The sequence below is a fragment of the Echinops telfairi genome, unplaced genomic scaffold, assembly GCF_000313985.2.
Source record: "Echinops telfairi isolate 266 unplaced genomic scaffold, ASM31398v2 ScPeMD7_60;HRSCAF=208, whole genome shotgun sequence".
Classification (NCBI taxonomy): domain Eukaryota; kingdom Metazoa; phylum Chordata; class Mammalia; order Afrosoricida; family Tenrecidae; genus Echinops; species Echinops telfairi.
In genome coordinates, this window is record NW_022103958.1 from 39231807 (window position 1) to 39255879 (window position 24073).

At 48.1% G+C, this 24073-nt stretch overlaps 1 protein-coding gene across 4 annotated transcripts in view; it reads right to left on the reverse strand.

Moving 5' to 3' along the window:
- The window catches only part of TEAD1 (TEA domain transcription factor 1), a 219926-nt gene that overhangs the window by 33695 nt on the left and 162158 nt on the right, over positions 1-24073 (reverse strand). For all 4 annotated transcript variants that reach the window (XM_045290952.1, XM_045290951.1, XM_045290950.1 and 1 more), the window contains one exon: positions 10672-10845. In XM_045290952.1, coding sequence (XP_045146887.1) covers positions 10672-10845 — 174 coding nt within the window. The remainder of the gene's footprint in view (positions 1-10671; positions 10846-24073) is intronic.

The following is a 24073-nucleotide window of genomic DNA, read 5'->3' on the forward strand; positions in this document are numbered from 1 at the left end:
TGTGTGTGTGTGTGTGTGTGTGTGTGTGTGTGTGTGTGTGTGTGTGTGTAACAGCTGCCCAAACCTTCTGAGCTGAGCTCTCTGCCTTGCACTTAATTGGTCTAGAAGATCTTCTCAGAAACCAATGTTTTGGTTGGACCTTGCTCTCTGGATCATACTGATACATCTAGGACTCGTTTGAAGTTACATTTGTTCCAGAAAGTTGTCTTCATTTGCTTCTATCATGCTTAAAAGAGCAATGGATAAGATCAGCCCCTTGAATTACCAGACCCTCACACTGCTTTTGCTACCCACTGAGCCAAGAGTTTGCTGGGGCCAAGAAGTTGGTTTACAGCGGAAAATGCCCCACCGTGTAAAAGCCCAACTTCAGTAGCTATCATATCCATGGTAGCTCCACAGGCTTCTTATACTAGTTTTTGGATTTTAGGCAGTGTATCTTCATTCATCCAGGTTGATCATCTTCCTTAAAATATTCCATCCAATTGAAAACTGTTCTCTGTGTAGGGCAGTAGTCCTAAAACTTTGTTGCAAAGTTTCAACGATCTGGAAAGATGTCCACTAGAGTTTTGTTAAAATTTGCTATAAAGCCTAACCTCAAAAATCCGTTTTGCCTCGGCACAAAAAGCATCCTTTATTTTTAAGGCACCCTAACACGGCTAAATTCAAGTGTATTACTGAGAAAACTTGTCTACTGCTATCAACTGACTGCAGAGACACGTTTAAACATGTCCGTGGAATAAACCCAAGCAAGTGTGAACTGGGACCCCCTGTAGCAATACTTTCTAACTTACCCTCATACACCTAAAAAATGTCAACTGAAAAAAGTTGTGTGATAAACACATTTACCACAATAACGACAACAAAGAGAAGCTTCGGAGGCTGCTTATGCACAACTGAATACCTCATGTGATTCAATCCTTTGATGTCCACTGTTCCAGCATCCAAGGAGCCAACCTTCCGACAGTTGAGAATACTTGGTGGGGGAGGGGGTTGGGAAGGCATTATGTGATGGAAAGAATCCTTAAAAGGCCAAGAGAGTACACAAAGTACTTTTTACATTGTATTAGGTATTAAAGTATACAAACACTGCTTATATGCAAACACGGTGCCATTTTATAAAGTGCCCTGAGCATCCTCAGATTTTGACAGGCCTCCTGAAAGCAACCCCCTGTGGACACTGAGGGACATCTGTAATGGGCTTAGTGCCTCTGTTCCATCTCCTAGTTACCTGCACAGGGCCAGGGCCTGGGTCTTAAAAGCTTGCCATGGGCTATCCTAGGAACAGAAACTGGTCTCTCTTCAAATGGAACAGCAGAGGAAGACGGTGAGTCGGGGCAACAAGAGGACATGGAACGTGTGGCTAATTCCTTCCAGAACAACTGTCTCCTTTGCCTTCAGACCAGGAGAACCGTGTCTGGCTATCATTCATGAACATGTGATCAGAGATTCCAGAAACAGAATCCTGATCAAAAGCTGGAAAATACGAAGCACAATTTCAAATTTTCGAGGGCTTGAGATTTCCTGGAGTCATGAAGCATGGATCCCTGAACTACGGCTCTGATTCAATAAAACCTAGACCAAAAGTATCCCCCAAAGTCTTCTTAAACCGTAACAACAGCTCAGCTTCAGCAGTACAGAAGGTCTGCCTTTGTTACTTAACGTACGCCTATGCTTGAAGAGCATCACGCTCTTTTAGATCCAGTTATATGATGCCAAACTGACGACAACCCAGAAGATTTGACAGGAACCCGAGGGCTGCTGAGGGAGGAAGCACGCAGAAAAGGGGGTGAGACGGTTACACGACTTCAAGAATAGAACCAGTGTCGCAGAACTGGGCACGTGGACACTACTGAACTGCTGTGCACACTCAACAAGGTCTCACATAAGGAAAGAGGTGAAAGGGGGGAAAATAGGTTATGAAAGTTAATCGACTTTGAAATGAGTTGGAACCCACTCAATGGCAGCTGGTTTTGGGTTGGTTGGAATCCATTTTAGTTGTTTACATCGAATAACCAAAATCCCAGGATTTTAAAAAACAAAGCATTGTTAACCATAGGGAAAGATCGTAGATCCTGAGTTCTGGTGTCGTGGGTTGCTCACCACAAGGTCAGAGGTTCAAACCCATGAGTCTCTCTGAGGGAGAAAGATGAGGCTATCTGGTCCCTTAAAGATGTGAAGTCTTAGAAACCCAAAGGGGCAGTTCTAGTCACTGTAAGTCAGAATCAACTCGATGGCAGTAGGTTTTAGGTTTGGGTTTGCATTTGGTAAGATACCATTAATTTGAACATTATTGGGGGGGGGTGCGCATATTAAATGTGCATGAAAAATGCTTTCAACCTGACAACAGGAAATCCAGATAATTATTTTTGTTCTAAATTGGTCAGTCACGTGGACATGCTGACTTTTATCTCCAGCCCTGCCAAAGGTTAAGCTGATAGTACCTGGCCCCCGAATAAATCATGTTTGGGCACCTAGGTGTCGTGGCCCAGGACTTCCAAGTAAACAAAGACTGTCTTATCAAGTGAACACTCCAGAAAGCCTGACAGGTTACAACCCAGAATCAAGGGACAAAGGTCACAACTTTCTCTGGTCAAGCCTCATTTACAGCAGTGAGTGGGACCTTTATCAGGTCTGCTTGGCATGGGTTAGAAGAACAAAGACTGTTCTCATGTCGGTTTGTAGCCACAGCTGGTGTCCTTTGCCTCCAATGCTATTTTTTTCTTTCTCTGTCAGTCTTCAACCATCACTCACTCCCTAAAGGAACCACAATTATTTAGGTTAAACACACCACATTCCTTCACTTTTAAGACACACAGGGGCTTCAGAAAGTTTGTGGAAAACTGGAATTAAAAGACAATGGAATTTTCCCACAAGCTTTCTGAAGCCATCTCAGACATTTGTCTCCCATGCTGCATCCTAAAAGTGGGAGGCTTCTTAGAGTTGACAAGCTGCCTTGCCCACCAGCAAGGGGAGGAGGTGGCTATGGCCTGCCCCTAGTGGCCAGAGGCAGAGGAAAAAGCATCTCAGGGTCTTTGTGTACCTGAGTTATTTGCATGGGTAGTAGCATCCAGAGTTAAAATTGTTGCTTAAGTTTGAATGGCTCATTAAAATATCACAGAAAAATTACATATTGTTGTAGCACTGAAATTGTTATGATGACTCAAGAGGAGTGGGAAACCAGATTTGTTCTAAGTGAAGCCAGTATTTGTCACTGGCAGAAAGCCACTCCCCCACCCCCCCAAAGAGCAATGACCAGCTGCAGTGCAGGCCCACAGGAGGGAAGGTGCCACCCGCCAGGGGACGGAACTTTGCTTCATTTCTGCTTTGAGGTGCATTCAGGTGTTGCCTGTTACCTGGCAGGCAATGCTGTTAATTTTAGATTTTAAAAAATGTCAACTGTCTTGAAATCGATCACAGAATTTCCCAAGCTGGAAGAGGTGGGTGTGATTCAGTCATGCACTGTGAAGGACCGAAAATGCAAGCACAGCTTGCAGCTGACTTCAAAAACAAGCTAATTTCCAGCCATCGGCAGGTTGCTTAAGGAAATAAACCAGACGAAGGACGTACACAGATGAGCAAGTGCAGGTGAATCTGGTATTTCTGGATGGCCCTAAAGACTACGGCCTCTAACCCAACCATGTTTCATAGTGCCAAGGTCATGAACACTGAGCTACTAAAAAACAGTATGTTATGGACAAATCTGTCTTGGGAGAAGTGCAGCGTGAATGCTCCTTACAGGAGAAGGCGGCCAGAGTTCATCTCATGGACTTTGGGCACAGGGGGAAAACAAACAAGCAAGTAAACTCACTGCCATCGAGTCGATTCTGACTCGTGGTGACCCTGTAGGACAGAGTAGAACTGTCCCTGTGGACTTCCAAGACTGTAGCTCTTTATGGGAGTAGACAGCCTCATCTTCCTCCTACAGAGGAGCTGGTATTTTGGAACTGCTGACCTTGTGGTTAGAAGCCCCAAAACATAACGCACTACACTAGAATATGAGGGGGCTTCAAAACTTTGTGGGGAAAAGTCCACTGTCTTTTTGTTCCATTTTCCCATGAATTTTTTGAAGCTCCCTCATATTATAGGAAGGGACCAGTGCCTGGAATAGGTTAGCATGTGTGGTAGTTACATAATCTTGTGTCGACTTGTGAAGGGATGGAGTCTAGTCTGTCAATCAGGTCGCAGCTTGATGACCTCATTTGGAGGTGCCACAGAGCTAAATAGTGCACAGGACACAAGACTCTCTGCTTTGCCTTCCTGAAGACAAGAGACCTGGAGCTACCCTAGAGCCCCGGAACTGGAGGAGCCACATGAAGACCCATGCCAGCACTGAGATGCTTACACCACCACTGGGTCCACAAGACTTTCCACTCACTGGCCTGTGATCTTCCTGCATTCGGCAACATTGCATGTGCTTCCTGAGTCCGAAGAAGAATTTACAGATTGATATCAGACATATGGGCTAATATTGGACTTATGGACTTGATCTGGACTGAGCTAGGATGTTTTATCAATATACAATTGCTCTTCTATATAAAGTTCTTTCTTATACACGAGTGTCTATGAATTTGTTTCTCTAGTCTACCCAGACTGACACATCATGCTTGGTAAAGCAAAGGTCAGCGAAACAGATGATGACTGTCAACATCACCTCCAACAGAGTGGCTGCAAACCAAGGGCCTCAGCCATGGGAACGATGGTGAGGATGACACAGGACCAAGCAGTGATTGGTTCTGTTGTACACAAGATCACTCATGAGTTAGAATCTACTCGACCGCACCAGGCAGCAACAACACTCTGAACCTGGGTATTCATAAACCTCAGCATCACAAACTACAGTACAGAACCTTCCGTGATCACAAGTTTGTACACGTGATCATTCCCACTTTGTACACGTACAGAAACTCAGTTGCAGGAAGGTAATACTTCTGCAAAATCAGACAGCTTATCAGGGCCAGACCTGACAGGTCCCAGATCCATCCATGCTTATCCCACCAAACCCTTGCTTGGTCTCACCTCAGGGAGCACAGCTCTGTTGCTGGAAACCCGAATGCCAGAGATGGTCACTGCGGTTAGGTTGTCATCGTCATGTGTTACCGAGTCCCTTCCAAATGGTAGTGACCCTACAGGACAGAGTACAACACCCCATAGGGTTTTCTAGGCTGTACTCTTTACGGGAGCAGATCTCCAGCCCTTTTCTCCTTAGACATGCTTGGTAGGGTCCACCTGAATGGTTAACTACAGCGCCACTAGGGATCACAGCATACACAAGCATGCAAGTTCACGACAGAACTGCAGAGGAGCCATCTATCCTGCTGGGCTTTCAGGTCCAAGACTATGCCTGGGACAGTGCCTGGCCCTAAGGCGGCATTCAATTCATATGATAATAAGCGAATCTGATGAAATAAAATGACTGATCACCCCCAAAAAAGGTATTTCAAAGAGCATTGAACCTACTTAAGAAACAGCCACTGTAAGCATTTACTTATATCAAAGGATAAATATTCTAAGTGTATGTCATTGCTACTGAGTTATCATAGGAAGCCAATGCAAGTTCCAGACTGCAGCCAATTCTCAGCTGGATTTAAATTCCCTTTCCTCGTTTATTTTAACCTAGCCACAACTGACTTTCAATAAAAGGTTAATCTGAACAATTATACTGAAGGGTTCTCCTGCCCCCAAGGGAGTAACCTGCTCCATTTTAATTTTGTATAATCTTAATTTAATGAACTGTTATCTGATCTTGGAGTGGTAAATATGCAGTGGGCACTGTACTTTAAATATCTATAATCAAGATTTCTCTGTTTGGGGATTTATAACTAGAGGGTCCAACTACTGAAATTGTTGATTAACATTATCCATGAGTAAAACAGAGGCAATTTGGAGGGAAAGACACAACTTTCTCAGCATGTTGTGTACCACTTTATAGTCAAATAATCCATTGGTGGTCCTTAGGTGCCCCATGTCCATTCCTACTCATGGTGACACTAGGTTCAATGAAGAAACACTTGCAGGTCCTGTGCCATGCTCACTATTGGTATGTTGGAGCCCACTCTCACGGGCATGGTGTCAATCCACCTTGTCCGGGATGTTCTACTTTAGCAAGCATGAGTCCTTTCTCAGGATCTGGGAGATGAAGTCTTATGATCCGATCCTCACTGCTAAGGAACACTCTGGGTGTGCTGCTATCAACAGCTCCTTGTTCTTCTGGCGATCCAAGGTACTGTCAATGTTCTTCAGCAATACCATAATTCAGATGCTTCAAATCTTCTCTGTTCTTCCTAGGTCATTATCTAACTTTCACATGCATATGAGACAGATTGAAAACAAAAGTGACATTTTTGCTCTTAAACACCTTTGTGCAGATCAGTGCAGTGCAGTACATCACTTGGTTTCTTGAGTCTGGCTTCCATGACCAGTGGCTGTGGATCCCAGTAAAAAGAATTCCTTAACCAACACTTCAGTCTTTTCTGCTTTTTTATGATGTTGTCTATTGGTCCAGCAGTGAACATTGCTGCTCTCTTTATGGTGAGTTGCAATCCATACCAAAGACTGCAGGTAGTTTTTGATTTTCACTATCAAGTGCTTTAAGTCCTCGTCCTGGCTTTCAACAAGCAAGATTGTGTCATCTGCTTACAACAGGATGTTAACAAGCCTTCCTTCCACCCTGACGGTGCGTTCTTCTTCATATAGTCCAGCGTCTCTGATTATTTGATCAGCACAACAATGAAATATGATGACAGGCAACACCCCGACACACCTTTTCTGGTTTTAAACCACACAGTATTCCTCATTCTGTTTGCGTGACTGCCTCTTGGTCTATGTACAGGTTGCGCACAAGCAGTAGCACGGAATTCCCATTCTCAACATTATCCAGGTAAGACAATTATGACTCAAATTTTCGTACCAACCACTAAAGCTAGTGATGAAAAAACTTCCTAACTTCTTCAGTCTGAAATTAAATATGCTAATTATAAATATTATCACAATAACAAATGGTTTTGTTTGAATTTAATTTGAAAGTACTAAAATTGTTTTTATCACCATTTGTAGTGTGCTAGTCTGGGTAGACTAGAGAAACAAATTCAGTCAAGTGTATAAGAAAAAGTTTTATGTAAAGCGTAATTGTACATTAAGAAAACATCCCAGACTAGCCAGACCAAGTCTGTATGTCCGATATTAGCCCATCTATCCAATACCAATCTATAAAGCCCTCTTCAGACTCACAAAACACATGCAATGATGCCAAATACAGGATCACAGGCCAGTGGATGGGAAGTCTTGTGAATCCAGTGGCATTGTAAGCATCTCAGCGCTGGCAGAGGTCTCCACATGGCTCCTCCTGCTCCCAGAGCTCTGGTTCCATCATATAGCTACATGTGGCTCATTGTCCATAATGTCTCACAGGGAGTCAGCTTGTGTCCCGCCTCCATCTATTTATCTATCCAGCTATTTATCTCCTTAGCACCTCCAAATGAGGTCATCAAGCTGCGACCTGATTGACAGGCTGAACTCCACCCCTTCACTCTCCAGTCTCAAATTGACAACAGATTATGTAACTACCACATGTAGTTTCTGATTATTATTTCTACATTAACTTGTATAGAAAAACGTCTTTTTAAATCCTTTTGATAATGGCTCTTTACCTTTGTGCTGTCAAAGTCACTTAAACATTGAAGACTCCCAAAGAACCTGTGCTTATGTGGGTTTTATCTTTCTAAATTTTCTTCTGTATTAGGATTTTAAAGTAACATGATTTTAAAATATTTATTTGGTACTTTATTTAAAAATACCAGTAATGGGTTCACTACGTCCTTTTTAATCAGACATACCTACAACCACAAGGAAACCATGAGAAGAGTGGTGCTGGTTTATAGTCACTAAATTATTTAATGTCTAGCTTAATGGGTTCTCTTGCCTAATTCTACATTCAATTTGCTAAGATATACTGAAGAATGCAAAGAAAGTCAGTTGCCTCAGATAGATGTGTAACTGGGAAATGGAAGATTTTAATAGACTTTCAAATGTGGTCATTTTTCTTTGAGACTACACCAAAACTCGGCAAGTGGGAGTTCCGTGGTGGTCACACCTCAATGAAATGGAATCTGAATGGCATTCTTCCGTAATAATCACACTCGTTAATATCACCATGCGTCCCGTCATAAAGTCTTTGAATACATACTCTCCAAAATTCTAACTGCTGCTTCAAAGCTTGAATTTTATCATCGACAATAAATACTGTCGGCTGGTTTCCTCGAAGTGACAGGCTCACTGAGTTCACTCCTAGTACGTACTCGACGTCTCGTAGTCAGAACGTGCATAAAGGACGTTCTTTACATAACTGGACTTTTCTTTCTAACTGTGAATGAGTGCGTACCAATGAGGAGCCGACAGCCTTGACGCACAGGAAGGCACCGGCAGCTTCACCCACTGCTTCTGTCCTGTCCGTGTAATACTGGCAGAGAAAAGGAGGTAAATGCGGCTCAGAATCCTTATGAAGCAGTTTTGATCTGGAGGTTCTGGGGCCACACCCGGAGGACTGCTGTACCCTACTGTATAACACTGAAGCATAATCCCTCAGCTACAATCCAACTCACTAGGTGGAAGGCACCAATTTGGAAAGGGAAAGTGGCGCTATTGCTTTTGCAGACAATCCACAGTACTACTGACCCCAAGAACATTAATATAAGTGGAAGGCTACTCCCACGATCCAAATTTGAATAGGAAACATGGAAAAGTAAACCTAGTTACCATGGAAAATTTTTAAGGAAAACAAACCAGCCAATAAACTAAATATGCAAAGTTTCCCCAACAAATTTGTAATATGAACGGGCCTCTAATTCATCCATCTGTTCCCACATTTGTTCAGCTTTCTGTGTAGGGTACTTGTGGGGCAGGAGGGATATGGAGGGTCTTAGGCTGGGGTCCACAGGGTGTTTATCTGCCAGGGAAGTAAGCAGGGGCATCAAAGTCTGAGAGAGCTGCCTAGTCCCACAACCTATGAGCAGCCTGCCTCTCTGTCACTGCCATGGAGCTGATACTGACTCACAGCGACAAGGTGGGGAGGGGAGAGCTGCCCCTGTGAGTTTCCAAGACTGTGACTCTGAACAGGAGTAGAAAACCCCATCCTTCTCCCGTGGAGAAGCTGGTAGTTTTGAACTGCTGGCCTTGGGGATCACTGCCCAGTGTGTAGCCACTATACATTACCAGGGCTCCATGAGTAGCCTGTGGGATTTATATATAACCTTTATCTCTCTAAATATTAAGAAGAACTTTATAATCTCCAAGTCTCTCTTTTCTTAGCTGGGAAGGAGGCACACTCCACTGAGCCCACAGAGGCGGCTGTCGAGCATTTACAACAATGCTGGGCACAGAGCAGGCTCCTAACACACAGTAGCTGCTACCATAAGGTCCACTGGGGGCACACAGACCCACGTCCAAATGACTGTGATACAGCAAGAGGAAGAATTCGCTACAAAAGGTGATGGAAGCAAAAACAGAAATGGGAAGAAAAAAAAAACACAACGGTCTGGCCAGTTGTGGGGAGGTGCCTTATTGGCGAGGCCACCTGCCTCACAGGAAGAGGAGAAGCCGGCCAGGTGGTGGAGGAGGGACAAGGAAGAAAAAGCATGCAGACAAGCATCAAGGTGGGGCAGAAGAGGGACAGGTGGGCAGGTGGAGTCTGGCAGCACCTGAGGCAGAAAACACCCTGAGACACAGCCATCTGGGGCTTTCCGTGCTACGCTACGGTACAGACGCTTGAAGCCATTCTCTCCTGATTCTGGAGAAGACTGAGAAATTGTCATGTCTCAATGCTGGCAGGTCATTTTCCTCCCACACCTTATCCCCACACGTGTGCGTGTGCACACACACACACACACACACACACACACGCACGCATGTGTGCACTCTGTGTCTTCTCTAGTGGCCCTCACCAACAACCCCCCTGTCCCAGCAGGGACAGCAAAGCTCTCCTCAGAGGCCAGGGGACAGCTTTGTTCCAGCAGCGAGGGGAACTGGCCCGTAGAGTTTTAAAAGTCGAACCGAACTCGCTGCCAGAGTCAGTTCTGACTCACAGAGCCCCTGTGGGACAGAGTGAAACCGCCCCTGTTGGTTTCCGCGACTAAATCTTTATGAGAGCAGAGTCTCATCTCTCTCCTGTGGAGCTGGGGGGTTTTGAACTGATGACTTTGCAATTAGCAGCCCAAAGGATATGCCCCTACGCCACCAGGGCTCTTGTTGCCTTAAAAACAGCAGCAAGGTATTTACTGAAGAAAAGACATGTGTATCCTCAGTGACACACACAACATCCTGACATGTACAACTGTCCTTCAGCCCAGCTCCTTTTCTGCCCCGGCGGAATGGGCAGGCCCCTTGGCTTAGCGGAGTGGGAAGCCACAGAACCGAGGGGAGAAGGTCATGGCTTCCCACTGTGGACCCCCTTGCTGCGGCCTGAGCGAGCACCGAAGCCCAAAGTGGCCGCCCTCTCTCTGGCCCTTTGGCAGCAGCTGGAGGTACGCTCTGAAGCACTCAGAATCCAGGTGCACAAGTGTGAGTCTGTGACGCTCGGTGATTCTGCAAATGTCCATGGAGGGGGACGGGCAGGTGTCCTGTGTTGCACCCGTGCCCTCTCGGACAGAACCACAAACATCAGGGCAGTGCCTTACTCACCCAGAATTTTACGAGGAAGAAGGCATTTTGAGGGCCCTTTCCAAACAGTTCCTTTAAGCCACCTTTCTTTTCAGGGAATTTGTCGTAAATCTGACGAATGTCCACGGATTCGAGCAATGGGTCACTGTACGAATGGTTGGCATGGCCAATGTGCACGAAGAGGTGTTTGTTGTACTGCAAGAAACCAACAGAAACATTCCCGTTACACACCCTCGCAGCAGTCAGGAAATTCCAGAATGACCAGGGAGGCATTGGACAGGTTCAGGTCTGTTAAAACAAAAACAAACAAACTTTAAAGCTTTGGGTTAAAACAATCATGATCCTTCGTTGACAAGGGAAAGTATTCCCAAATGCCTAAAAAGAGTTTGTTTGTTTTGCCAAGAAAGAAATAAAGAGCTGCTTCAACCACCCAATGATGAAACCAATCAACAGCTGGAGAGACCCAGTGGGGCTGCAAAAGCAGATGCCTACACTTTATCCTGGGTTGTGGGCTGTCATGCAAATGTTTAAAATTACTGGGGAGGGAGTGGGAAAGGTTTGAGTAATTTTTTCTGGAAAGGAGGTAGCAGGCTGAGAAAGCTTGAGAACCTATGGTGTCCATACTACACTTGAACCTCTCTCTGTGCCTGTCTCTCTGCTGACTGGGAAGTGTGACACCAACTGAATATGATATGAGCAACAATTTCTGGGGACAGGGGCTCCAGGGTCCTTGGAACCCACAGGGGCTCTGAAAACCATCTCCTCTCTTCCCTAACACACCCCACTCACTTTCCAGGTTTAAAACCAGCATTTCTCAAACTGCTATCCTCCGTCATCCTATGAATCCCATAGGGCAGCCCGGTAAAAAATGCTCTAAGAAGACCTGCTCAGAGCCACCTCCCCGGAGAATGTGGGGTCTAGACTCAGTCTGCTCATGTACTAAACTCAGGGCACGAGCAAATTAGCAAGTGACAAATGTCTATTCAGAGGGGAGCTTTGATGGCATCTACCTCAGCGGGTTGAAATGAGATAGATACTGCCTGTAACTCTTCACAGGAGTAGAAAGTCTCATCTTTCTCTTGTGGTGCAGTGGGTGGTTTCAGACTGCCTAACCCACTATACTGCCCACATACAATAAATGCTAGTTGTCTCACCAATTTTAGACAGCCTCCTTTCTTAAGATCGACAGTGATCATCATCAGCAAATTAAAAACACGGAAGCAGAGACATTTTTGTTAACCTTGTACGACCAAGGAGCACGGGTTGCCTAGTGGCTATGCGTTGGGCTTCCATCCACAAGGGCCGCAGTTTGAAACCAGCAGCTGCTCCTCGGAAGAAAGACAGGGTTTTCTACTCCTGTACAGAGAGTCTTGGAAACCCACAGGGGCATCCTGTGAGTTGGCATGGACTCGATGGCAGGGAGTTTGGCTTTTGTTTTTTATAGCTCAAAAATTTCCTGACTCATAGTATGGTCCCCAAACACTACTGCTTCTTGCTTTGGAAAGACAGGTTTATTAAGTGCATGACCTGCTGCCACCCACAAAGGGATTTCTGGTTTGCTCCGCCCACCTGTCACCCACAGTGCTACAATGCAAGAGGCAGGCACCCAGACCCCTCTCCTGCCCCATAGCAGAGTGAGACCTTTCTCTAGGCATCAACATCTCAGCAAGAATTGGTGTAAAGGAAAGTGGGAACCTGTCTATGAGCGACCCGGCAGACTTCAGGTAAGAGCAAGAACGTCCTACAGAAGAACGTAAGAAGGATGTCTGCCAGAGTCTGACAAGAGAAAGGCAGTAAAAGCCCCATTTTTTAAGGGCCGGGAGGTGACGGGGAGGACTGGTCTTTCTGTAGACTTTCTCAAATGCTGCCACCTCATCATCTCAATGATAAGCAAACAAAGGCCGCAGAAATGCATGAGTCATGGGTTCTGTAAGACCAGGAAAACGCCACGCCGGCGAGCCAGCAACACAGTGTTTACAAGGCGTTCAGAGCTGTCTCGTCTGTCTGCTCATTCTCCAGTGACAGCACCACAGAACCAGGGCGGCCACGGCAGCACTGTGCCTTCTCTGCTCAGGCCACCTGCTGCCCACTCGCCAGTCCCCCAACCCTCCTTCAAAGCCTGTGCTGGCAACTGTACTCAGCCTGCCTGGCTCCTTCTTGTGCCCCCTTGTCCCCTAAAATCAGAATCCACGGCCATCAACTCGAGCCCCACTCTAGCAACTCTACACAGGGTTTCCAAGGCTGTCAAGCTTGACAGGAGCAGACAGCCTCGTCTTCTTTCCAAGGAATGGCCGGTCAATTGGAACTGCGGACCCTGTGGCTAGCAGTTCAGTGCTTACCTGACACTGCCACCAGGCTCCTGCGCTTCACAGAAACCACCCACCACCCCCAACAAACCATCAAAGAACTCAGAGCCACTGAGTGGACTCAGCCTCACAGTGACCCTGCAGGACAGAGGACTAGCTGTTGGTAAAGACTGCACCACTCTGCTTGAGGTGCTTGAACTACTGAATTGTTAGGATAGGTGGATGAAGTCTCAATAAAACTGTCTTTAAAGTAAATAAAACACTCCCCCCACCCACCCTCCCCAAAGAACAACTAGCCATTTGGTTTCCAGGGTTGTAAATCTCTATGGAGTAGAAAGCATCACCTTTCTGTCATGGAGCAGCTGGGTGTGAGGGGGTTTGAACTACTGACCTTGTGGTCCACTGCCCCTCCAGGGCTCCTTGGTAGGTAAGGAGCACATGGGAAAGAATGGAACACAAACAGAGACTGGGGAAACGTCAAATCCGAGTCTCCCACTGGAACGCCACCTGCCCAACACTGTGGCCTCGGCCATGTGAGGAGGCAGAGACTGAGTAAAGCTAAAATAGCTAAGAGAATCAGGCTCCTGTTTCTCGTCCCACAAAAGGTCCCAGCAGCGCTGTGCTGGACCCATTGGGTTGGGGAGGTGAGGGGAGAAAGACGAAGTGCTCATCAGCAGAGACCAGGAGGGAGCGGCCGAGATGCAGGTGTCCAGACAGACAGAAACCTGAACCTCAGCATGCTCCTATGTACAGTGGGGTTGCCGGACCCGCAGATGAAAGGGAACAAGGTACAGGAGGTGGTAGGAGTAGAACCACCATTGAAGAAGTGCTCATCAGATCTTTGTGGCAACGATGATTCTTGTCAGGGTTCATTAGCAGATGAGATTAACCAGCTCCTGCAGCACTGTCCTCCTGACAGAGTCAGACAGACAGACAGAAACATATATACAGCACCAGGAGTTGGGAACAAGTTACAGAGCCAGAGGGGCAGAATTCAAATCCTCCATCCAGCCCGCTCATAGCAAACCTCTCAGCATGGGACCTCTCCCCTGGGCCTGAAGGGAAAAGAATGACTCTCCTGTCCTAACTGTGCTAAGAGCTTCTGACATAGGTGGCCTCAGGAATTCTAGACTCCCAGCAATGCTGCCTAAGGCCGCTGAGCCAGTTCTGCCCCATGGCAACCCCCCAGACAGGGCAGAACTGCAACTCGAGGCAGGAGCAGGCAGCCCACCTTTTTCCTGTGAGCAGATGGAGGGCTCGAATCACTAACCTTGTGGGGTTAGCAGTATAATGTGTAACCCTCTACACCACCAAGGGGGCCTAGGAGGGAGAAGCTTGATTAGAATCACTTTATAGGTAAGGAAAGAGCTGCTTCATGATCAGTCATCCAGCACTGGAGCTGAGGATGGCATGGGCGGGACCCGCTAGTCATCACAGCCCACGCCATGGCTGTACACACTCATCACACTGCCTTGGCCATGGCCATCTAAACACTGAGGGAAACCTATTTTGGAAACTGAAAAGCTAAGCAGTGTCTCAAATTTCTGAGAAACGGACCTAGAATTCAGGGCACACAGGTCCACAGATGCACCCGGATCCAGACCTAGGAGGCTTCTATTTTGAGTCATGACCTTTGAGCGCAAATGGCCGAAGTGACCTGAGAAAGGGTTGCCTGTGTCTGCCAAAGGAAATCGGGCACTGCTTCCCCAAGGCTGGGGACTGGAAACCAGATGCTGACCACTGGCATCTGACGGGAGGTGTTCGGGCCAAGAGGTTTACTTTGTTTCTAAGAATAAGAATACAAAGGACTAGAGAAGGTATCCAGGAGACCGTCCACCGCTATAAACACAGGCTCGGTCGTCCTCGTCTGGCGGATCCAGGCATCCCTTGGCCCCCAAACCTGGAAGGCTTGAAAGGGGAAATCCACCTGATAAGTTTGAGTTCAAGTTTTCAGAAAACCATTTAGTGAGGCTCTATCTACCTCCTATCTTGCCAGCTCTCCTTATAAGGGAAGGTTAGGGTGGACGCCTTTCCACCTCCTTCTCAAGTAGCGAGTCCTACTTTCTTTCCAGCAGCAAAGGTCTCCCTAAAACTAAAGGTGGAATGTATAAACACACACACACACACACACACACACCATGTGCCTTATGAGGGGCGGTGGCAAACTTAGTTTATGGGCCAGAAAACAACGCAAAAGAAACAAGTATTTGGAGCAATGTATGAACTGAGCCAACGTCCTATGGACATTGTCACATGGACAACAAAAGCCAAAGACTGATGTCCTCGATATTAAGGGAAAAAAAGAGTCCTACCTTTTAGTCCGCTAATTACAGAATCAACAAAGGTCCCCGACAGTCAGCAGACACACGATGGATCAACCACAAACTAACAGCGACAAAGGCAGCGGCTCTTGGTATTTCGCTTGTAGAGACTAGTGGGCCTGCGCCACACACAGAGAACACATACAAGCCATGAACAGCGACCCACTCCCGGGATCTCTGTTACAGCAGCAGTGAGTAATTAAGACAGATACCTACAACTTGAACAAATGAAATAAAGGGGCCAGGATATATACCCTAGAAAGAAAAGTGAAGACAAAAAGGCTTACAACTAAGAAAATGGTCCTCATAGATCATAGTAACCATGTGGTGTATAAAATCCACACAGGCTGGTAATATGACTGCTGGATATTCATTATAACAAAACGCTGTGATCTAGTCAACAGCGGTAGGGGGTGGGGAGGGGGAGAGGGACATGAGTGTGTTGGGAGGGACATGAGTGTGTTGGGAGGGTTTTATAATACGTGTGGGACACCAGGCCTCTAGCCTCCCATAGTCAGCCATCAACAGATGATGTCTGCAACAGAAGGAGCAAGCTGTGCAGCCTACGCTTGTCACTGAGAAATAAAGGAGTCAAACACTGCAGGGGTCCTCAAACTCTGCGGCCCACCGAGGACATTTATCCAGCCTGCCGGGTGTTTTTGCCCCGTTTGTTTTTGCACTTCAAAATAAGGTAGTGCAGTGTGCATAGGAATTTGTTCATAGTTCTTTTTTTTTTCAATTACAGTCCGGCCCTCCAACGGCCTGAGGGACAGTGAACTGCCCCCATTTAAGAAGTTTGAGGACCCCTGACCTAGAGCAATGGCTGGGAGGCCAAGAGGGCTGGGGTCTGCTGGGGTCTCTTCCCAGAGGCCATGTGAACTTTTATACTACACACAGGTTACTTTAGCAAGTCATCGCCCAATCAGAACAATCCTGAAACACCAGGGGGATTCTTGAGGACAAACTCTAAAGGAGACTAAGTTACACTAAGAGTTTTGTGCCAAGAGGTCATTCTACCTTGGCCATGCTATCGGAATTAGGTGCTTGTATAACCAAGACCAAGATTTACTTCTGGAAGACAACGGGAATCGCAAGAGAATTTTATTTAGAAGCTCCTGAGAGGAAGTCCAGCAAGGCCAACTTAAGTTTTTCTTGACTGCCTCCCTCTGCCCAACAACACGTGCAACTTTTCTTTAAAAAAAAAAATCATCTTATTGGGGCTCGTACAACTCTTATCACAATCCATACATCCATCCACTGTGTCAAGCACATTTGTAGATTTGTTGTACATTTTCAAAACATTTTCTTTCTACTTGAGCCCTTGGTATCAACTCATTTTTCCCCTCCCTCATGAACCCTTGATAATTTATAAATTATTATTTTTTCATGTCTTACACTGACTGATGTCTCCCTTCACCCACTTTTCTGTTGTCTATCCCCCTGAGAGGGGGTTATAGGTAGATCATTGTGATCAGTTTCCCCTTTCTCCCCCACCTTCCCCTTATTGGTCCTGAGGGGTTTATCTGTCCTGGATTCCCAATGTTTCCAGCTCTTATCTACTTATATACATGCTCTGGTCTAGCTAGATTTGTAAGGTAGAATTTGGATCATGATAGTATGGGGGTAGGAAGCACTAGAGAACTAGAAGAAAGTTATATAATTTATCGTTGCTACCCTGCACCCTGACTGGCTCATCTCCTCCCTGAGACCCTTCTGTAAGGGGATGTCCAGTTGCCTACAGATGGGCTTTGGGTTCCCACTCTGCACTTCCCCTCATTCGCAATGATAGGATTCACACAGACCTTTTTAGAAGGTTCCTGCATGCCCAAGATTCCTGGGAACTTCCATCGTGGTACAGGGGATTCTGGGGAAAGTAGTTCTGAGATGTTGTCATGGACTCCGCACAGGCTCTGCAAATGTCTATCTTCGCTTCCCTGCCCTGAATCTGAAAGGCACCTGGGTCCAATCCCAGAACTCCCTGCAGCTCAGGTTCTCTGGAAAACTGAAAGGAGCCAGGACACTTGGCTGTCCGTAGGGCTCATCATAAAGACCCTTGCTGCATCAGAAACCCCACAGGGACCACAGACCCCCCATAGCTCCGTGCCTCCGACAGACAGTTCCACACGCAGAGGTCTACTCTGACTTCGAGAAATGCTCATTTTTCTCTTACTAGAGGTATAATCCCTCCAGTTATTCTTTGTAGCAGTTATAAAAATTTTTAAAATCCCGAGAAAGTTGAGTGCAAAGTGAATAAAAACTGACTAGGGCAGGATCCTTTAGGGAGCCTTGAGTAACAAAAAGCAGTTTCTTCCTATCCCTGGCTCTCTCATAGGACAGAGTAAAGCTGCCCCTGAGGGTTTCTGAGATCATCAGTCATTACAAGAGCAGAAAGCTCCATCTTCCAGTGGAGCCACTGGTGGTTTTGAACAGTTAACCTTGAAGTTGGCCGCCCAATGCATACATAGCCCACTATGCCACAAGGGCTCGGCATGGACTCTAAGGCAGTGAGTTTGGTTTGGCATTCCAGGCTTCTGTGTGTGAGTGTATATGTGTGTTTTGTTTTGTGGGCAGGGCTTCTGTTTCATTCTGGCTTGTCCCCCTACCGAGAAATTGCATTCCCTCCCTAGATTTGCTGAATCAGGATCCAAAATCTCACTATTATCCCCAGGTGATTCTTAGGTATACATAAGCATATGTTAGCACCCCCTGGGGATCTGGCTAAAACGTGGACTGTGGTTCAGAATGTATCTGGGATAGAAGGCAAGTTTGGGATAGAAAAGCAGAGGGGGATCTGGTTTGCAGTGCAGTGTGCTGCCCAAGGAAGCAGTAAAGACAATGAGGAGGGACTGGAACTTGGGTGCTGGAGTCAGAGGTGGTCCAGGTCTGGACCCTGGCTCTCCCTCACCTCCTAGCTGAGCCATGGAGACAAGCAATCTAAGCCTCCTGGCTACAGTCCCCACCTCTGTCCTGTCGGGGTGGGTGGGGTGGGGGTGACGGCAACAGTACCTGCCTGGCAAGAGGTTTATGAGGCTGCGATGAGATAAAGCCTGGAATGGGGCTATTTTCATGATCGCTTCCCCAAATCAGTGACAGGATTATTTTACTATGGACAGAATAATGACATAAAGGCTGGTCCTCTGACAGCAACAAAAGGGAAACTGTGAAATTTGAAGCAGAAAACAAAGGGAGAAAGTTTCAGGCACCGTAGGGCCAGGTGCAAAGGTTAGACGCACACCTGTAATCAGTTGGTGGTTGGAACCCACCCTGTAGTTCCTGGAGGGACCAGGCCTGGGGAGCTGCTTCTGTAGGGGCTCCCGTTAGCTAGCTGCCATCCAGTCCCCTCTTACAGCAGGTGACCCTGTGTACCACAGAAGCAAACCCCACCCGGTCTGGCGCCGTCCTCACCGCTGCTGCTATGTCAGAGCCCATCGCTGCAGCCGCTGCGTCAATCCACCTCGCCGAGGGCCTTCCCCCTCTTTGCTGCCCCTCTAACTCTACTAAGCGCTGTGTCCTCCCAGCACTGGCCCCTCCTGATCACATGCCCAAAGCATGAGAGGCGAAGTCCTCATCACCCTTGCTTAGATGCATATGGGTGACTGTCACAAGGGGCTGGTTACTCTGGGTTGGGAGCGCAGACCATTATTAGCTAGAGGGCCTCAGAGGTGAGAATGAGATGCCTGTGTGGCCTTTCCTAACCTCGGTCCTACACTTCCCTGAGGTACCTGTCCGGACACCTTCTCCCAAGAGTGCAAAGTCTTTCCTTGCAAAGGGGAACCGGGCAGCCTGGAAACATGTCCCTCTTTGCAGATGACACAAATCAGAAGAAGACTTCCCAAAGTGGTTGCTAAGGTTTTCTTTTCTGAGAATCGCTACTAGGCTCTGCCCCAGGATCCTCCCCTGCCGCAGCGCTCAGCCTGTGCAGAAAAGAAGGGACCTTCCCACAAACCACGCTGGCCTGCGGATTCCTGGGACACGTCCGCAGCAGCGCTGAGCTGTCTGCCCTGAAGGTGGCAGTCGTGCCGCAGACTTGCTGCAAAAATGCCAACGATTTGAAGAATGCCGTTAAACTTTGAAAAACGACTGCTGTCAAATCATACCAGGAGAAAAATTATAATCCACTTAGGAATTTAAAGGAACCAAGACAAATAACTCATGTCAAGGGATGCTAATGCACAAGTTGAAACAGAACAAGGACAAATCACCCACATTTGCTTCCTGTCAAAAGTTCCTGTCGGGGGCTGCCTGACCAGTCGATGGCACTTCAGGGCCATGTGGGGACAAGGAGTGGCTGCGGAGTCCAGCCAACTGGAGGTAAAAATAAATTGATCTGCATATCTCAACCAGCCTGGAAGAAAGCGACCGTGAATGAGAGGAATGAGTGCTCTGGGCTCCAGCCCCTCTGGCTGCCCAGCCCCCAGCCCCCAGGGCTGCTGCCCCTCTGCTGGGCCTTTTTCCTGGAGGAACACCAGGGCACACCGGGGACAAGGACAGCAAGCCCTTCCCTCCAGCACGTCTCACACCAGGGCCCGGCTGGCTGGGGGAGGCGGGCGTCCGCTGAGGAGCAGACACACAGGGCGGGCGGGTGCTGACCTGCCAAGGAAAGCAGATGGAGCCTGGCTGGGGCCTCTGTGAAATGTCTATAAAACCCGGGTCTCCAGCTGCTTTCAATTGCCTCATCCCCAAACAGTAATGAAGAAAGTGAGTGAGTGGCCGGAGCAGCGTTCTGACGCTGGGTGAACAGGCTGCTGCTCCCAGGGGCGTGGAATGCCCGGACCGGCAGTTCTGTCTCACTGCACGACCCAGCAGGAGAGACCACGCCACACCACCAGGACGGGCCACTGAGTCCACAGCGGGGAAGGTCACTGGAAGACAACTATCTCCAGAGTCCTGGGAGACATCTGGTAAAACCTTGGAGAGGCACAAAAGTTGGGGTCCAGCCAACAGAGACCAGCGGCCACCTCTACCACGAAGTTGAAAGGTCAAATGAACTTTCTGACCATTTATTCTTGGCCTATGGGGCTCCAAGGAGCCCTGCTGGCATAGTGGTTATGCAGAACTGCTAACCAAAAAGTTAGCAGTTTTCTCCATGGGAGAAAGATGGTGGGGGGAGGGGGGCTATCTGCTCCTGTAAAGAGCTACAGTCTTGGAAACCCACAGGGACCGTTCTGCCCTGTCCTACGGGGTCGTATGAGTCCGCATGGGTTCAAGAGCAGCGAGGCACATGAGTCAGTGACACATAGGCTGGCAGCGTGCAGGCTCTAGTCTAGTATTTCCCAGCTGTGTGACTTGAGAGAACCCATCTAAGCATTCTGGGCCTCGGCTTGTCCCTACCGCAGGGCTTGCACCTACTCTCCTGTATATCCCAGGGGTCAACGTGGAGGACAAATGAAACTGTACACACGAACATTCTTTACACGTTACCAAGAGCTGCACAGGCACCGGTGAATAGATGAGAAGATCCACAGGCAAGCATGAAGCGGGGTGGGGGGTGGAGGGGTGGAGAAAAGGGACCAGCCAGGGACCAGCAACTAGAACTAGTTTCACCCCACTGAGGTGAAACAAACACTTCTGTGTACACTGCAGAACCCGGAAGCTCCTCCAGAAACCACCCCAGCACCCCCCCCAGGTTAGAGCCTAGGGTCCTCCTGGCAACCTAACCCCTCAAGCCATCCTTCCTGCTCTCTGCCACAGACTTCAGCCAGGTCACATGTCCGCACTGGGAGCTGCACTGAGCACTGCCGTGGTCACATTTTCCGAACCAAAATCAGGATCTGTGGTTGGATCAGGATGTCGCTGGTCCAAAATCAGGCCTTCAAAAGACATTATGGAGATGTAAAGATTAAATCATCCTTGGGCCTACTGCTTCATGGAAAAGAAGGGGCTGTCTGCAGCATCACGTACTTAGAGGGCTCCAGTGCAGGCTTGCTGCTGGCCCGGAGGTAAGAACAAGGCTCCCTAAAGTTGGAAAGATCACTGACTCATAGTCCCCCTTCCCCCATTGAGGAGACCTTCTAAGTTTTGCCACTTAGAGAGAGGCCAGAGAAAGCCGGCCTTGAAGAACTGCTCACACTGGAACCTAGACCCACCTTCAGGACTTCTCTGCCGTCCCAGCCCAGTCTGAGCCTTGACCTCACCCTCCTCTTCCTCCTGTGACTGCCCAGCACACCTTCCTCCACTGGAACCCACCTGTGAACCAGCAGGAAAGCCACCCCGAGGCTCCCCTCTCCTGCAGGATGGAGAGCGAGGGAAATAATGACCGGGTAAATGGCCTCCTCCCTCGGTGCTCCTTGCTGCCATTACCTTCCCAAGTCTCTCAGGCGCTGGGCAGCTTTGGATTCCGCCCAAACATCCAGTTGAAATAACTATTAGTGCAGTCCTGGGCTGGCTCTATTAGATGCTCAACACTCTGAGCCTCTCTGCTCCCAATAGCTCTTTCAATAGAGCACTCACATTATCATCAAGGCTGGCCGACTCTGTACAGATCTGCTTCCTCCTCCTTCCTCGGCTCCGCAAAGCATCGTCACTAGCCTCGGTCTCAAAAACTTCCATTTGTGCTCTTTTCTCCACATCAAATTAATCCCTCAGTAATGCTCTCTCCCCGGCCAGGTCATCACCCATCACCTGGGCAACTGCAGTAGGGGACCTCCCCCCTCAAGGGCACCCTCTGGCCCACAGCAGCCCTCATCTTCCTGAAACACAGCAGGGAGGGGAAGAGTGCACACTCACCTGAAACTAGGGAGCCAGAAACCTGTGAGAGGCAGAATTCCAGGGAATGACCTTGCCTGCTTTCCACCTTTGACAGAATGCTGTCTAACACTCGACCACCACTCTGTGAGTGGAAAATGTGTGTGTTTTCTCTGACGGCCTTCTGTTTTCAAAGGTTTTAATGTACAAAAGGAAAACAATCTCTGGAACGAGTCCCCCCAAAACTAGTAACAATAGCTGCTTCTTTTAGGGGTGGGGTAAGAATTAGAAGGAGGGAATGTCTCCCCGCCCCATTCTTTCACTTTTAAGATTTTTGACCCCATGAGTTTACTACAGGTTTGGCTTGCTGCTACGTTATCCTAGGACACTCCAGGTCCAAGACCCCACCCACGAAGTGCGGAGTAGGTCCCAGGGAGGCTACTACATGTCCCTATTGCAATCACACAGTGAGAGGGGCCCTGGCACATCCGATTTACAGACTGGAAAAGCTTACCTTCCAGCTGCAGCACCATTTGCCCCGAGTGTCACACAGCAGGGCAGGGTGCTACCCCAAGACTGATGGTTCAAAGCCATCGGCCAGCAGGCTGTCTGTTCCTGTAAAGATTTACAGCCTCTAGAAAGGTCATTATGAGTGGAAAATGACCTGATGGTAGTGGGTTTTGTTTGGTTTGGGGCTTGGGCTTGGCGGGAGAATTACGTTCTTTATTTACAGCAAACGTCCTCAAACTACAGCCTGTGGGCCACATGCGGCCCACTGAGGACATTTATCTGGGCCACCAGGTGTTTTTGCCCCATTTGTTTTTTACTTCAAAATAATATATGTACAGTGTGCATAGGAATTTGTTCATAGTTTAAAAAAAAACAAACTATAGGCCCTCCAATGGGTCTGAGGGACAGTGAACTGGCCCCCTGTTTAAAAAGTTTGAGGACCCCTGATTTACAGTATGAGAAGGGTTTCAAACGGTTTGGGAGGGAAATAGTATTGATAGGTAACAGAAGTTTTCCTTGAACTTCGCTGCTCAGCCCCACATGCTCAGAAGAACCAGTTTTCACCATGGGTTGAGGCAACCACCTCGGAGAAAGACAGTTCAAATCTCTGTCCAGTGGGCAGAGTCCTGCTGGGTCTAGCTGGTGCGTGGGGAACTTGACCATATTTTGGAAGGCAGCCATTTTTACTGCCAAACAATTTATTTCTTCAAAAGTACTTCCTAATGGTGGATCTCAATAATGTCACCTACCCACCCCACCCACCCCACCCCTCCTGCCCGCTGCAGCTGATGTGGGCCAGCAAGCACCCACATAACCTGTAACATACGTGCTTCCCTGTACCTGAGCCCCTGCTTTCCTCACCAGCTGTCTCTCAGGCCATAAGACAACCCTTGTTCAAAGCTTAAAGGGGGCCATATCTCATCAACCCCCACTCCTTGGTCTAACTACTACCCAAGTAAAATCTTCATGAGCCCTCTTCCTGTTCAGGCTCCTGCCTGTTCCAGCATCCAGACCACAGCAGACACTAAACGTACAAGCCATGCTTGGGCCGCCTGAGCCCGGTGGGTCTGCCAGCTGTGGGACAGGAAGTGGTGGAGCTGCCAGGGAGCCGAAGAGGACGGCCATGGTCCAGGGGGTTTGGCGGGGGTGGGGTGGGGGAAATCACAAGAGCTGTCCTAAGTCAGGCACCCCACTCCCAACAAGTCCCCCCTTACAGGATTCCCCTCACAGCTCCCGTTAAGGGAGGGGCTTCTTCTGTCTAACCTAGCATGGTCCCTGGGAACCAAGCAGTCATTCCTACAGTCCTCCTTGGATGAAGGATCTTGGGCTTGCACTCTAAGACTCTGGTTATGCAACGTTATAATCACATAGAAAGTGTATTTCCAAGCACTGCCAACCACTTCTAAAACAGTCTTTGTTTTCATACTCTACCTTCCGTCTGTGCTCACTGCTGCTGTTTTCCTCTGAGCTTCTGGCGTAAGCCAGAGGTAATAGAGGGTTGGACGGGCTGGTTCTCCACCAACAGAAACCGCCGACTTGGAAAAGCGCTGCCATCTGGCTGATGGGTGATGCGGAGCCAGCAGGGGGCGCCCACCCCTTTGA